Here is a 15,990-nt window from a genome sequence, read left to right on the forward strand (position 1 = left end):
ATGCCAGGCATTTTCTTTAACCTTGCTGAGGCTGCGTTGGGCGGGAGATAGCCTAGCGGTTAGAGCGTTGGGCTAGTAACTAGAAGGTCGCTAGTTCGAATCCCCGAGCCGACAAGGTGAAAATCTGTCGATATGCACTTGACCTAGGCACTTTCCTTATTTGTTCCATGGTCGGCAGTAATAATGGCAGACCCTGGTCGTGACCCCACTCTCAGAGGGTGTTTCAGGGGGAGTTGGGATATGCAAAAAAATATAATATAACTTGTCCTATTGTGAAATATAAGTACCCACCTAATTATTATTAGAACGTCCAAACACTCTTCTTATGCAGGCTCTTTTCTTTGAAACAGCGAGAAAACATGAAGGTTATCTAGATATTTTCAAATACCAATGTAGATAAACCTCATGTAGCGACAAGGATGATGTGGAAGGGAAATCCTGTCATTCTCAAATGACTTGTGTCAAGTCCATGAAATAATCAATACTTTTCCTCATGACTATATTAGGGTTCAGTGTTGTAGTAGAACTCATAGGTCCCATGTCTGAATAGGCCACTAGCTCATTATCTTGTGCATTGTTGAATTACAACGGCCTGTTATCTATTAGCATACATTTATATTTAGGATTTAAAAGCCCCCAGAGGGATATCAATCATTACAATTGCTCAACAGTAAAACGTGTCTACCTTTCAAATGGCCTACTGTAAAGCCTTCTTTGCTGCAAGGGATGATAGAACAGTTTTATTGATCATGACCATATTGATCAAAACCATTTACATTGCCTCAGCAATGGTTCTCTATAGTGTAAAGTGTCAACTTCCAAGATGGTATCATTTCCATGGTTCTTACTTAGTTGTCAGCCCTTTGTATTTCTAGACACACATTTATTGAGATTCCATGACTCAAACAATTTGTTTGACAACATCAAAGGGAATGCAATATTGTGAATGACTATTGCGATTATGGAAAAAGCACAAATATGCTGAGGGTTGTTTTGGCTCAGTGATATTATTTTCAAAGTAAAATGGGTTGCAATATGTTTGTTTATATTATAAATATCAGATTGATACGTGTGGCTTACATTCAGTTATTTGATTTTCATATCCTCCAGTCTTATTCAGACTGGTATATGACTCAATATAGAAATTCTCACCTTGTTCACCTTGGCTAGTGACTCTCACTTAAATTCCATATCTACTGTTTGCAGCTATATTATTACTCAACAATATCCTTAGTCACCCAGGTTGTGGCCCCACTCAATGGCTCTTTTATTGCTGCTTGCAGCTGTATCTGTAGTGGTAGTATTGGTATATCTCTCTAGCACAGAGCTTGCACCCTATCCTTCTCTTTGTATGGGCTGTTTTCCATCCTCAGTGAGATAGATTATGCATGCACATCCATCTGTACTCACAGATGCCTGTCAAATATAGTTGCATAGTTCAGACTGAAGAGAGGTGCCCACACTCTACACTAGCTCCTTGAAAGTAATCTACTTGTCCAAACTGTATAAACTGGAAAGAGTTGACTTCCACGCTTTTTGGGATGCTTTGACAGTATAGGGACACTCCTTTTGTTTTTAGTGTCTGAAATGTCCCAAGGTCAGTCAGAGGACATCTCTTGGACATAGACTGTCATGGGGAGGCTTAGGGGACACACCTTGTACATTAAGATTGCAATGATTGGTGACATGGTACATTAATAGGATTTCTCTCCATCTTCTCAGTGTGATGTCTCAAGGTTCAGAGACCCTCCAGACTTCTCTATGCAATTAGAAGCCATCCTCTGTTTTTCTATCCACTATTCTGAATATAAACGTCAGCAAGCATCTACAAATGTTGTAGGACATGCTATTTCAGGTAATACAATCTGTGCAAGGTATGATACAGACGTCATATGTCTTTTGGTGACACCTAGCAATCTATAATAGTTGCATCTTTTGTTTCCTCTGGTGGCAGGCAGCTGTCTAGGGTGCTGTGTGAACTTAGCTCAGCTTGAAAGCTGGGTTTCTACTCTGATTTAGATTTGTCACTGTCACTCTCAAGGATTGATATTAGCAAGAGAAATGCTCTAAGCATGTTGTTTGCCCTCTCTAAGATATTTGATTACTTTAAAAGGACTGTGAGGGACACTTTGAAATGTGACTTTGGTTTCTCCTTGTGTTAATGTTTATTTGCCAAGAGGCTTTTATGTAAAGGCCAATACAGTGGCCATGTACAGTTTGATGTAATCACAGAAATCAGCCCTTTTCTTAACCTATTATTATAACAACCAATTTGAGTCCCAGCTGTCATTCTGTCGTGACTAAAGTCAGCCTTGCCTAGCTTAGTTTGTCCTGGGTGGTGTGCGTGTGTCCTGTGTGTGTGCTTGCTCTGTGTCTGTATTAGAGACGCCATGGTGTTAATGCAGGAGATGCTGTGAAATCTGTCCTCTACCTGAGACGCCAGACTGGAGTCAGATAGCCATTGCTGGCTGGTGACCTCAATGCTTTTACTGAACAAACAGGATTTCAAGGGCACAGATACTCTGTCTCTGAACGGGATGAGAATCCAAATGATTATTAATTGATCATGTTTGCTACCCCATGCACTATATATGATCAGAAACATAGATGTTATATAATTTATATGAGAAACATGTCTCCAGCTAGAGCAATCCAAACAAAGAGAGATTTACTTATGATATTCTCTTTTCATATAGGGGTGTGTATTTTTGAATTTCAATTGAATGCTACACTATGTTGTCAAGTAATCACTTGATTTCAGATGCAAAGAAAATGTAACCTACAGCTTGAGATTTACTCAGCAAAGTGGCCTCTTAGTGCCTCACTTTGATATCATAAATAAACCATTGCATTAATTTCTTATTGGGCTGAACCTCTCAACCTAATTCCCTAATGAAATTGAGTGATTTGTTTGTCTCAGTTACAAGATATATGTTCCTATCTCCACATTACACAGATTAAATATTGAGCTGGACTCCATTAGTTATATTGAGCATACTGAAACTAGTAACCAACCCAGGCTGCTACCAATGCAGGTTGAACTCCTATAGGAGCGGCAGGTAGCCTAGCAGTTAGAGCGTTGGGTCAGCAATTGAAAGGTTGCTAGTTGATTTGCCCTTGAGCAAGGCACTTAACCCTAATTGCTCCAGGGTCGCTGTTGATAATGGCAGACCCTGGCCGTGACCCTACTCTCCGAGGGTGTCTCAGGGGAAGTTGGGATATGCAAAAAATACATTTCCAATTCACACATGCGTATTAATACACACGTGTACATGTGTGAAATAGGACAAATATAAGCACCCACCAAATTATTATTATTATACAGTATATGGGTGATTCAATGTAAGTGTTGTAAATTGCGGTCCCACCCCAAAAAAACTATTTAAAAAACAGTTAAGTCTCCAAACGTAGGACATTTATTTACATCATGATATGTTCTAGTTCTATCCAAGGCAATAACAAACATATTGTTAAATTAATATAGTTCAAAGTCAGTGTTTATACACCTATTTCTATTGAGAGGTGGCTGTCCCAATCCCTGACTCCTAAACTTCATGTTTGAAAATAAAGCAATCAATGATTTTTAAATTTTTTAAAACACTTATTTCAATAGAACGTCTTGAGTTGATATATTATTACATTGAAAGATACTGATCTAATTATTCTCTGAAAAATGCTGTCCCCACTTTTGATGTCACTACCGAAACACACACTTTAAAAGACTGTAAAATGAATGTGCCTTAAGCAACAACACTACAAATATCACCAGGTGATGGGATTGCAACCCTCTCGACTATGGCCACATGGTGAGTAGTCTGTCTGCAAACATTTTTGGAAAATAAAAGAGCAAATTGGATCAATCTTAATGTATTTTTAAGAGGTGTCACTACCAAACATCTAATATATCAAAAAATATATGTATTCACCATGCTTCACCGAGAGTCCTTTAGGTGCCTTTTGGCAAACTCCAAGTGGGCTGTCATGTGCCTTTTACTGAGGAGTGGCTTCCGTCTGGCCACTCTACCATAAAGGCCTGATTGGTGGAGTGCTGCAGAGATGGTTGTCCTTCTGGAAGGTCCTCCCATCTCCACAGAGGAACTCTGGAGTTCTGTTAGAGTGACCATCTGGTTCTTGGTCACCTCCCTGACCAAGGCCCTTCTCCCCCTATTGCTCAGTTTGGCCGGGCAGCCAGCTCTAGGAGGAGTCTTGGTCGTTCCAAACTTCTTCCATTTAAGAATGATGGAGGCCACTGTGTTCTTGGGGACCTTCAATGCTGCAAACATTTCTTTTGGTACCCTTCCACAGATCTGTGCCTCGACACAATCCTGTCTCGGAGCTCTACGGACAATTATTTCGACCTCATGGCTTGGTTTTTACTCTGACATGCACTGTCAACTGTGGGGCCTTAAATAGACAGGTGTGTGCCTTTCCAAATCATGTCCAATCAATTGAATTTACTACAGGTGGATTCCAATCAAGTTGTAGAAACCTCTCAGGGATGATAAATGGAAACAGGATGCACCTGAGCTCAATTTCGAGTCTCATAGCAAAGAGTCTGAATATTTATGTAAATAAGGTATTTCTGTTTTTATGTTTAAAACATTTGCAAAATATTCTAAAAACCTGTTTTCGATTTGTCATTATGGGGTATTGTGTGTAGATTGATGAGAAAAAATAGAATTTTATCAATTTTAGAATAAGGCTGTAACGTAACAAAATGTGGAAAAAGTGGTCTGAATATTTTCCGAATGAACGATAGCCAGCCATATGTTAGCCAAAGGGATTCTTTAAAGTCCAAAATAAGTCCAAATTGTCCAAACCGAAACGGTTACAACCGAAACAATTGACACCATAGAGATTATGGAGTCTGTGACAGCACGGGCAGCACCATTGAGGCTATCTCCAATTTAAAGTTGCATGCTCTACCAACTGATCTACAGAGGACCACCATGTGTGTAGTGGACAAGTGCACACTTCAGGAAAAAGTATTGAGTATTGAGATGCATAGCCAGCAGTGGGGCTCCAACCATCCAACAGCTCAAACATTGACATCTATTTGGCCAAAACATATTGACATTTATAATGTGATATACTGTACTGTACTCTACTGTGCTGTACCCTACTCTACGGTACTCTACTGTACTGTTGTGTGCTCTACTGTACTGTGCTTTACTATACTATACTGTAACCTACTCTACTGTACTATACTGTACTCCACTACACTGTGCTCTACTTTACTGTACTGTACCCTACTGTACTCTACTGTACTGTGCTATACTCAAGTTTACTCTACTTGAGTTTCTTACAATTGAAGAAAGGGACCATGGACTCTTGATCTAGTGGTCTTGAGACCGCTCAAGACCACATAAATTCGGTCTTTAACTTGTCATGGTCTCAACTCACTGGGCCTGGATCTTGGGACCAATGTCCTGGTATAAATCTTGGTCTTGGCTCCTGGATATAAACGTACTCTTTGGTTTACAAACCATAGCAAAGATTGTCTATTGTCATTTTTGTATCTGTGCCATTACAGCCTCTGTGACAGCATGGGCAGCACCATTGAGGCTATCTATATTTTAAAGCAGGGGTTGGAAACAAAATTATTTTCCAATCGTTTCGGTCTGAACAGGACCATTATTTTTATCATTCGGTTCCACTGTTCCGACCAGCAAAAAAAGTTCTGAATGGGTTCAAACGCCCAAAAAGTAATGGTTTATATAATTCCTTTCTGTTCCTTTTTAAACCTCTGAAATATATATATTTTTTTTAACATTTAGCTCCACATTAAATTACTTCAGATAGAGCAGCTTGCTATGGAGCAGGCAAGCTATTTACATGCATTGGACAGATGAGAGAGCGAGAGAGGGTGGAGGAGGAGGCATTTTGTTGTTTGCATTATATGAATTAGGCCCACAGAATTATACCTACGGATGAGCAGTTCTATGTCTTTGAACTTCAGAGTTGGCTTAACGTTGGACCAACTAGCTAGCTAGCTAGCTAACAAGCTTGTGTGTGCAGAGCGGCACCAGAATTAAAATAAAAACACATCCCTGCCGGCCAAACCCTCCCCTACCCTGGACGGCGCTGGGCCAATTGTGCGCCGTCCCATGGGTCTCCCGGTCGCCTGGAACATAAAATAACGTTATTAACCGGTTCCCATGCTTTTAAAATAAGATAACTTTTGTTCGCGGTTCTGATTCTGTTCCTCTAAAAATGTAGTTATTTTCCGGTTTTCGGTTCTGTTCCCTGAACCAGTTCCAACCCCTGTTTTAAAGTATTCAATTTTCTTATTCTTCATTGGCTGATTTCTCCCAACTCATAGGAATCCCCACCCAGTTGACTACTTTAAAATGGTGGAAGCCCTCAATGGCAATGTCTATGCTAAAACTTGTTATATCCATGATGAGTCCTCTACTTATCTCTAGGACTCTGACAACAGGCACAACTCTGATATAAAGTCATTTTGGGGTAAATTGACGAAATGCCACGTGCATCCACTTATATCAGTGAATTCGTAACAACCTAACCATTTCAAAACTTATATTCAATCAGATAAGCCTCATGTAGCAAATAAGCAATTCTATTTTTTGCTAACCAAATTCAACCCTCTCTCATTGACCTCCATACAAAATTCCTCACTTCGTGGGCTTATTTTCGTGGACAGATTATGGGAGGAGTAAAACCTCTCACTTCGCCTCTTCTTCTCTGACCACAGGCAACCCACTTTGTAGAAGACAATGCTCTATTTTCCGGTTTTCGGTTCTGTTCCCTGAACCAGTTCCAACCCCTGTTTTAAAGTATTCAATTTTCTTATTCTTCATTGGCTGATTTCTCCCAACCCATAGGAATCCCGACCCAGTTGACTACTTTTAAATGGTGGAAGCCCTCAATGGTAGTCTATACCCCCCAAAAAAATTCCATCTAGAGTCCGCTATTTATCTCCATTGACACTTGACACCGAAACGCCTGTTATTTTGCCCAAATAAAGATAGGTAAAGTGATCATTTAAACATCTAACAACATAATTAATTAGATACATACATTATTCAATCAATCAACAAGTTTCAGATTCATACAATCAACATTGAACATTTTACAGAAAACAATAGAGATGCTATTTCTCTAAATTCCAATTTAAAGGTTTTGAAAATCTGGTTAAAAAGCATGTTTTTACTATTTTGTTAATTTGGTATGCAAATAAAATGTCTCAAATTAATCTGTAATAGAAGGTTAATCAAAAGTATCACTACTATGCATGGTTCTCCCTTTATTGCAACTTTTTACTATTATATTTAGTGGGGTGGTAAGGAATTCAGGTAAATATTTCAAATATGCAATACAAACAAAGTGTGTGAGTAGTATACTGTATACAGTATGTCTACCTGACATACTGTATGTTGGAAGAAATGTACTGAATATTTGGGAGAAATAGGATACGAATGTGCATTGTATTCCAACCCTCAAATTACACCACTTCTGTAGAATGACCCATATAGGAAAGAAGACCGACAGAGAGACTGAGGAATGGGATGACCTCGGGACATCCTTAATGGTGTTGTCTGGGCAAAAACGTCAGCACAGTGGCACAGGCACACCACGGCCGACACGGGTGCAACTTTCCCATGATGAGCAGAGGAATGCACCTTAATGATTAAACACTATCCATCAGATGACAAGCCATCCATCTGAGAGCAGCCACTGGACCGTGCCAGGAGGCTATATTTGAAGAACGATTGGCCTTGGTTAGAATCGGTCACTCTGGCGCTCTGTTTCCAACCATCATTGTGCATTGCAGGGGCTCAGCTTGTAGGACACCATGTGTAGCAACACCGCTCTTTCTCTCTGTTATAAAATGTGTGTGTGTGTGCGCGCGCGCACGTGTGCTTTGTTGCTCTCTCCTATAAATATCATTTTCCAAGATGATTTGTGTGTGTGGTCCAGTGGTCTATGTGGGTGAAATGACTCTTAGCCCTGCAGGATTTGAGCTAAGTGACCTGAGAGTTTGTTTGGCTCATCAACAGGGCTTTTTCTATTCCTGGCCCCTCTCTCGTATGCTCTTAATTAGGCCATGGATCATGGGACGGACTATTGTTGTAGCACTGAGGGTCTTTTAAACTTCGTAAGCCATAATGTGGTCCTCTGTAGCTCAGCTGGTAGAGCACGGCGCTTGTAACGCCAAGGTAGTGGGTTCGAACCCCGGGACCACCCATACACAAAAATGTATGCACGCATGACTGTAAGTCGCTTTGGATAAAAGTGTCTGCTAAATGGCATATTATTATTATTATAAACCCCTTCAGTCTCGTGTATTCTAGCTGGATATAAACCAGACAAGTTATCAATTATGTGCATATAATATACTATAGAAAGAGACATGACTGATGTCCCTTATGCCACATACATAATTCCAGGTTTTCAGCTGCAGATGTAAGTTACCCCCCATCCCTCATAACTAGTGCTTCTGCTACTGGCATGGAATATTTGATGCTGAGAGGTAAAGAGCTCTTGAGTATTGTATTTCAGGTCATCCATTACCATAATTGCTTTTACCAACCAAGTAGGCTTTTCTTATGTAACCTAGTTTTAAATGTTTAATTACATTGTTTTAAAGCAACAAACTTTCAAAACACTTTCTTTTGTCACATGAAGTTGTTGCCATGATTATTTATTCAAATGAGAGCTTTTGTGCTGTGTGCAGACGATATTGTGTTTGGGCTGTTTTGATGGCTTAGGTCTGTGAGTAAGATAGCGTCTGTCACGACACAGTGTGTTTCCATGTCTAAGTTACACTCCCTTGGAAAGGCTTAACAAGCAGGGATATACCAACAGAGAGCCTGGTTAGTGTTACAGCATCTCTCAGCCTTAGAGTCTGACAGATGTCAGTGCTCTCAAGGAGCTAGATGTTGTTAAGTATGGGCATCAGGCTCTTTAGTTGTGTGCTTTAAAATGATATTTGTGGGGGAACCTTTAAATGTGTTGTTTTGATGAATGAATTGGGTAGAGATGTTGCGTGGGAGTGTTTTGTACATCTACTTCGAATTTCCTGTAACTGTCGGTGGGAAGCGTTTGGCCTGCAGGTTAGCTTTAATGAGAGTGTGACATTTGCCAGGATGTTGGAGTGGAATGTTCTTTGTGTGGCAATGTGGTGTAGGTGGCTGTAGTGTCAGTGTGCCTGTGGGATTGGAGGGCTGTAGTATGTGCAGTGCACGCACGTGTGTGTCTGTGGTGTGGGTGGCACTATAGCACAAATTCCTGGAGGTGTCCATTTGTTATTTTCAGGGTGTCCTTGAGGTAAAGATGTGGAATAAAAGCTTTCTTTGGCAGTGGGAAATATATATCTATTTGATCGATTCAAGATTTAGTCATGTATTATTATCACTAAATATATGATCTAGGTCATTGATCCCATTATGCTTCCAGGAATGGGACAGCATTTTGTTTCCGCTAATGAGGATCCTGGAGTTATACTAAATGGGGTTAGTTGGCAGGATGTCAAGTCATAATGTGTGACCTCACTTATTTATTTCCTACGTTTTTGTGCTCATAGAGAAATCTGAATTATTAAACATTTTAGTGTTTTTGACTGATCTGCTAACACATTTGGCTGATATGTGATGGATTTCAGACTTCTTCTCTTTTTGTTTGAGATTAATTTATCCTGAATATAAAATGTTCTTTAATTCTTATTTAGTGGTTCAGATCACTAATGTGTGGGATAGAGAGGAGGAGCCATGGGAAGCACATGCTTTACAGGACCAATTACAGATACTCAAACAGAACCAGGAAGAAAACACTGTTGTTTGAAAAGTCAGAAGAAAGATCAAAAACAGATTTGCATAATCTTATTCCCCACACACTGGAGGGCCAGATGTCTCTAGACGCAGCACCATTAATTTAATCACAAAGCATCATAGGATGGCTTCAGTTAAAATATGGTTTGTCATTTGCTGTATTTTCCCTTTATATTGAATGGCTGAGGTCACGGTGGATATAGCCTAGTGAAAGAAAGCTCTCTGAAATTTGCTGACGGCAACATTTTGTGAAATATTTCCCACCAGTTGTGACGGCCCCGTACACAACCCAAAGATCTTGAGGTGATTGAGAGCAGGGAGGGAGTGGCTGAGTGCATATTTTGGACTATCGGGATAGTGCAGACTATCGGCATTGCGTGTCAGAGAGGGGAATGATTTGTCAACTGTAGAAAGGAACTGTAGAGAGGCTCGATTGTGTTTAGTCCATCTGCAGAGAAGTATTTACAAGGATGAGGGGCAGAAGGGAACACCATCCCTAGAGACAGAGGGTAGTAGTAGTTTATCTAGATCACAAACACAGTCACTCTGACTGAATGACACTGAGGGGTAGGTGGATCTGTTGATAGGGGGCAATAAGGTCATTAGTTCAGGGTAGATGGAAGCATTGAATCGTGGGACTGGTTTTTACATTTATTTTATTTAACCTTTATTTAACTTGAGTTAATGCATTTCCATTGACTGAGTGTGGTGGTAAAGTTTATGGTTTTGATCAATTTAGTCTTATGCCACCATTATTAAAATGCAACGCTGCATCTAACCAGAGCTTGTTCAGTAACCTCTATCAGCTTCCCTCTCCCCCTCCATCCATGTTGTTATTCAGTTATTCATGGTGGACAATGCAGCAGATGACTGGAGGATAGCCATGACCTACGAGCGCATCTTCTTCATCTGCCTGGAGATCCTGGTGTGCGCTATCCACCCTATCCCAGGGAACTACACCTTCACCTGGACAGCGCGCCTGGCCTTCTCATACACCCCGTCCAAGACGGACGCAGACGTGGACATCATCCTGTCCATCCCCATGTTCCTGCGGCTGTACCTCATCGCCCGTGTCATGCTGCTCCACAGCAAGCTCTTCACAGACGCCTCGTCCCGCAGCATCGGGGCACTCAACAAGATCAACTTCAACACACGCTTCGTAATGAAGACCCTGATGACCATCTGCCCTGGCACCGTGTTGCTGGTCTTTACCATCTCGTTGTGGATCATCGCTGCGTGGACCGTGAGGGCCTGTGAGAGGTCTGGACCTGCTGCCCTATCACAGTCACGCTATGCTGCACAAAACACTGCATGAACCATAAATAAGGCATCATGGTTTGCTGGGGAAACAGGCGTTAACTCGTTGTGTGTCATACTTTAGGCTTACATCCAGATATAGTGCTCACTCCACAATTCTGATTCTCTGCTTGGAAATGTCAAGGGATAGACAATCATGGCCCATAGTTTACGTCTTGTTAGAAGATAAGATAATCTGTTTACACCTTATTTATACTGCACATTAATTAGGCATGGATGTTTCTATAATGTATAAGACGTGTAACTATTTGGCAAGCTGACTCCAGTCTGACTCTTATTTGGAACCTTCCATTCCAGATACCATGACAACATGGACATAACCAGCAACTTTCTAGGAGCCATGTGGTTGATCTCAATCACTTTTCTAACCATTGGATATGGGGACATGGTACCCAACACTTACTGTGGAAAAGGAGTCTGTCTCCTCACTGGTATTATGGTGAGCCCTATTGCAGAAATTATATTACATTCTCATGCCACAGCTGCGCTCTCTTTTGCAGTGCTGCTTATGAGGTTATATCTTTAAATCCAGCCCTTAGGTGTCTTATGACCTTTTTTTTTTACCTGCCAATATTTCTTTTTTTAAATCTCTGGTGGGGTGGCAGTGTGGATACATTCATATTCAGAGGATATTGAAGTCAGAATCGGTTTCCTTTTTATTTATAGCATAATATCCTATTATTCCAGTAAGGTAAAAAAATAAAAATAACTGACTAAATACAGGCAACCTATAACTGTCTGTTTGTTGTTCCTCCCAGGGAGCTGGCTGCACAGCCTTGGTGGTGGCTGTGGTTGCAAAGAAACTGGAGTTAACCAAAGCTGAAAAACATGTTCATAATTTTATGATGGACACCCAGCTGACAAAAAGAGTAAGTCAATACTTTACTTGCATGTCGTTTAAAATGTAAACATTTGAAACAATAATCTCAGCTCCCCCGTTTCTCCATTGTGTTCTATTTCAGGAAGACCAAGCATGGTTGAAAATGAGTACAGTATGTTTTCCATTACATGAGTAGTATTTTGTTTACCGTGAACACTGTATCTAACCATGGTCTTTGTGTGCCAGGTGAAAAACACAGCTGCAAATGTACTGAGGGAGACGTGGCTCATCTACAAGAACACCAAACTGGTGAGGAAGATGGACCATGCCAGAGTCAGGAAGCACCAGAGGAAATTCCTCCAAGCCATTCATCAGTAGGTACCCTGCCTGAAACGCTGCTGGCAGTGTGGTAAATACTTTTTACACACTGGTATCTGCAGTCCCACACTTTCTCATACAGTTGAAGTCGGAAGTTTACATACACCATAGCCAAATATATTTAAACTCAGTTTTTCACAATTCCTGACATTTTATCCTAGTAAAAATGATCTGTCTTAGGTCAGTTAGGATCACCACTTTATTTTAAGAATGTGAAATGTCAGAATAATAGTAGAGAGAATGATTTATTTCAGCTTTTATTTCTTTCATCACATTCCCAGTGGGTCAGAAGTTTACATACACTCAATTAGTATTTGGTAGCATTGCCTTTAAATTGTTTAACTTGGGTCAAACGTTTCAGGTAGCCTTCCACAAGCTTCCCACAATAAGTTGGGTGAATTTTGGCCCATTCCTCCTGACAGAGCTGGTGTAACTGAGTCAGGTTTGTAGGCCTTCTTGCTCGCACATGCTTTTTCAGTTCTGGCCACACATTTTCTATAGGTTTGAGGTCAGGGCTTTGTGATGGCCACTCCAATACCTTGACTTTGTTGTCCTTAAGCCATTTTGCCACAACTTTGGAAGTATGCTTGGGGTCATTGTCCATTTGGAAGACCCATTTGCGACCAAGCTTTAACTTCCTGACTGATGTCTTGAGATGTTACTTCAATATATCCACATAATTTTCCTTCCTCATGATGCCATCTATTTTGTGAAGTGCACCAGTCCCTCCTGCAGCAAAGCACCCCCACAGCATGATGCTGCCACCCCCGTGCTTCACGGTTTGGATGGTGTTCTTCGGCTTGCAAGCAACCCCCTTTTTCCTCCAAACATAACGATGGTCATTATGGCCAAAGAAGTTCTATTTTTGTTTAATTAGACCAGAGGACATTTCTCCAAAAAGTACGATATTTGTCCCCATGTGCAGTTGCAAACCGTAGTCTGGCTTTTTTATGGCGGTTTTGGAGCAGTGGCTTCTTCCTTGCTGAGCGGCCTTTCAGGTTATGTCGATATAGGACTCGTTTTACTTTGGATATAGATACTTTTGTACCTGTTTTCTCCTGAATCTTCACAAGGTCCTTTGCTGTTGTTCTGGGATTGATTTGCATTTTTCGCACTAAAGTACGTTCATCTCTAGGAGACAGATGATGGCTGTGTGGTCCCATGGTGTTTATACTTGCGTACTATTGTTTGTACAGATGAACGTGGTACCTTCAGGCTTTTGGAAATTGCTCCCAAGGATGAACCAGACTTGTGGAGGTCTACAATTATTTTTTCTGAGGTCTTGGCTGATTTCTTTTGATTTTCCCATGATGTCAAGCAAAGAGGCACTGAGTTTGAAGGTAAGCCTTGAAATACATCCACAGGTACACCTCCAATTAACTCAAATTATGTCAATTAGCCTATCAGAAGCTTCTAATGCCATGACATAATTTTCCTGAATTTTCCAAGCTGTTTAAAGGCACAGTCAACTTAGTGTATGTAAACTTCTGACCCACTGGAATTGTGATACAGTGAATTATAAGTGAAATAATCTGTCTGTAAACAATTGTTGGAAAAATTACTTGTGTCATGTACAAAATAGATGTCCTAACCGACTTGCCAAAACTATAGTTTGTTAACAAGACATTTGTGGAGTGGTTGAAAAATGAGTTTTAATGACTCCAACCTAAGTGTATGTAAACTTCCGACTTCAACTGTCCCTACAGTATCATAGATGAGAATACGAACCTGAGATCTGAATTGTTTGACACCTGTAGCCGAAATCTGTATTTACAATCTGTGTTTACCTTTTTTATTTTGTTGTTTCTCATTTCACTCCATTGTTTTGTAGTATTGATAAGTTGGACTGGAGTCGGGAAGTATTTAGTTCCAAAACATGTCAGTAGTGCCCTAACAGCTCAGTCTTGTTTTGCAGACTTTTTTCTTGAGAAGGAATGAATTATAGTAGCAATCATGCTAGCTATATTAGTATTCACAAGAATGTCCAGAAACTAACCCTCATAGGTCAAGTATTTAACATCAAAGTTGACTTGGTAGTAAGATCATTCTAATACTAACTGCTATATTATATATTATAATATAATGGTGTCATAGTGGTGTTACTGTGTTACTAGCTACAAAGTGGTAGGAATTGCAAAGTAATCATTCAATCTTTTTTATTGAAAGCAATTTACTTATTAGATCAGGAGAATGTAAAAGGACTGGGAGGGCACCCTTTTAATCACGACCTAAACTAAACTCCTGGGGACCATTTTCACTCTCCTGCCTTCTCAGTGATGACAGGAAACCCCCCCCCCCCCCTATATCTCATCCTGCATCACCATGATGTAAGGACCTGCCAGTTCTATTGCATGTCAAGATGACTGTGAGTGTCCTTGTTGTGTACCTAAGATCTGAGTCAGATGTCATGCTGACCTCTTGGCCTACACATTTGTGTGGTTCCTTTAGCCCTGTATGATCAGACAGTTACCTGTCAGGTAGTCTCTTAGACAGTCTCCAGGGAGGGTGCAAGTGCTCTCTATCTCTAAAACCCTATTGATTTTAATGTTCTCTCCTTTTACAAACCTAAGCCTACTTCTACCACTGTATTTCCCACCTTTTAACTAAGAGACTGACTATCATATGAAGATGCAAAATATTTTTTATTGTGAAACAAACAGGAAATAAGACACAAAAACTGAAAACTTGAGCGTGCATAACTATTCACCCCCCCCCCCCCCCACCCCCCCCAAAGTCAATACTTTGTAGAGCCACCTTTTGCAGCAATTACAGCTGAAAGTCTCTTGATTTAAACAACATGCCTACCACTTTGAAAATACACAATATCTTTCTGTGTGAAACAATTAAGAAGTAAGACCAAAAAACTGAAAACTTGAGCGTGCATAACTATTCACCCCAGCTCTATAAGCTTGGCACATCTAGCCACTGGGATTTTTGCCCATTCTTCAAGGCAAAACTGCTCCAGCTCCTTCAAGTTGGATGGGTTCCGCTGGTGTACAGCAATCTTTAAGTCATACCACAGATGCTCAATTGGATTGAGGTCTAGGCTTTGACTAGGCCATTCCAAGACATTTAAATGTTTCCCCTTAAACCACTTGAGTCTTGCTTTAGCAGTATGCTTAGTGTCATTGTCCTGCTGGAAGGTGAACCTCCGTCCCAGACTCAAATCTCTGGAAGACTGAAACAGGTTTCCCTCAATAATTTCCCTGTATTTGGCGCCATCCATCATTCCTTCAATTCTGACTAGTTTCCCAGTCCCTGCCGATGAAAAACATCCCCACAGCATGATGCTGCCACCACCATGCTTCACTGTGGGGATGGTGTTCTCGGGGTGATGAGAAGGGTTGGGTTTGCGCCAGACATAGCGTTTTCCTTGATGGCCAAAAAGCTCAATTTTAGTCTCATCTGACCAGAGTACCTTCTTCCATATGTTTGGGGAGCCTCCCACATGCCTTTCTTTTTTTCTTTAAGCGATGGCTTTTTTCTGGCCACTCTTCCATAAAGCCCAGCTCTGTGGAGTGTACGGCTTAAAGTGGTCCTATGGACAGATACTCCAATCTCCGCTGTGGAGCTTTGCAGCTCCTTCAGGGTTATCTTTGGTCTCTCCGTTGCCTCTCTGATTAATGCCCTCCTTGCCTGGTCTGTGAGTTTTGATGGGCCGGCCCTCTCTTGGCAGGTTTGTTG

At 40.9% G+C, this 15,990-nt stretch overlaps 1 protein-coding gene across 2 annotated transcripts in view; it reads left to right on the forward strand.

Annotated features, from left to right (window-relative positions):
- Positions 1–15,990, forward strand: part of LOC311100133 (small conductance calcium-activated potassium channel protein 2-like) — a gene marked incomplete at both ends in the record, with an annotated part of 32,214 nt that overhangs the window by 3,209 nt on the left and 13,015 nt on the right. For both annotated transcript variants that reach the window (XM_084140905.1, XM_084140904.1), the window contains 4 exons: positions 10,633–11,051; positions 11,406–11,547; positions 11,867–11,977; positions 12,175–12,302. In XM_084140905.1, coding sequence (XP_083997031.1) covers positions 10,633–11,051; positions 11,406–11,547; positions 11,867–11,977; positions 12,175–12,302 — 800 coding nt within the window. The remainder of the gene's footprint in view (positions 1–10,632; positions 11,052–11,405; positions 11,548–11,866; positions 11,978–12,174; positions 12,303–15,990) is intronic.

This window comes from Coregonus lavaretus, assembly GCF_964263955.1.
Source record: "Coregonus lavaretus genome assembly, chromosome: 24".
In the NCBI taxonomy this organism is placed as follows: Eukaryota; Metazoa; Chordata; class Actinopteri; order Salmoniformes; family Salmonidae; genus Coregonus; species Coregonus lavaretus.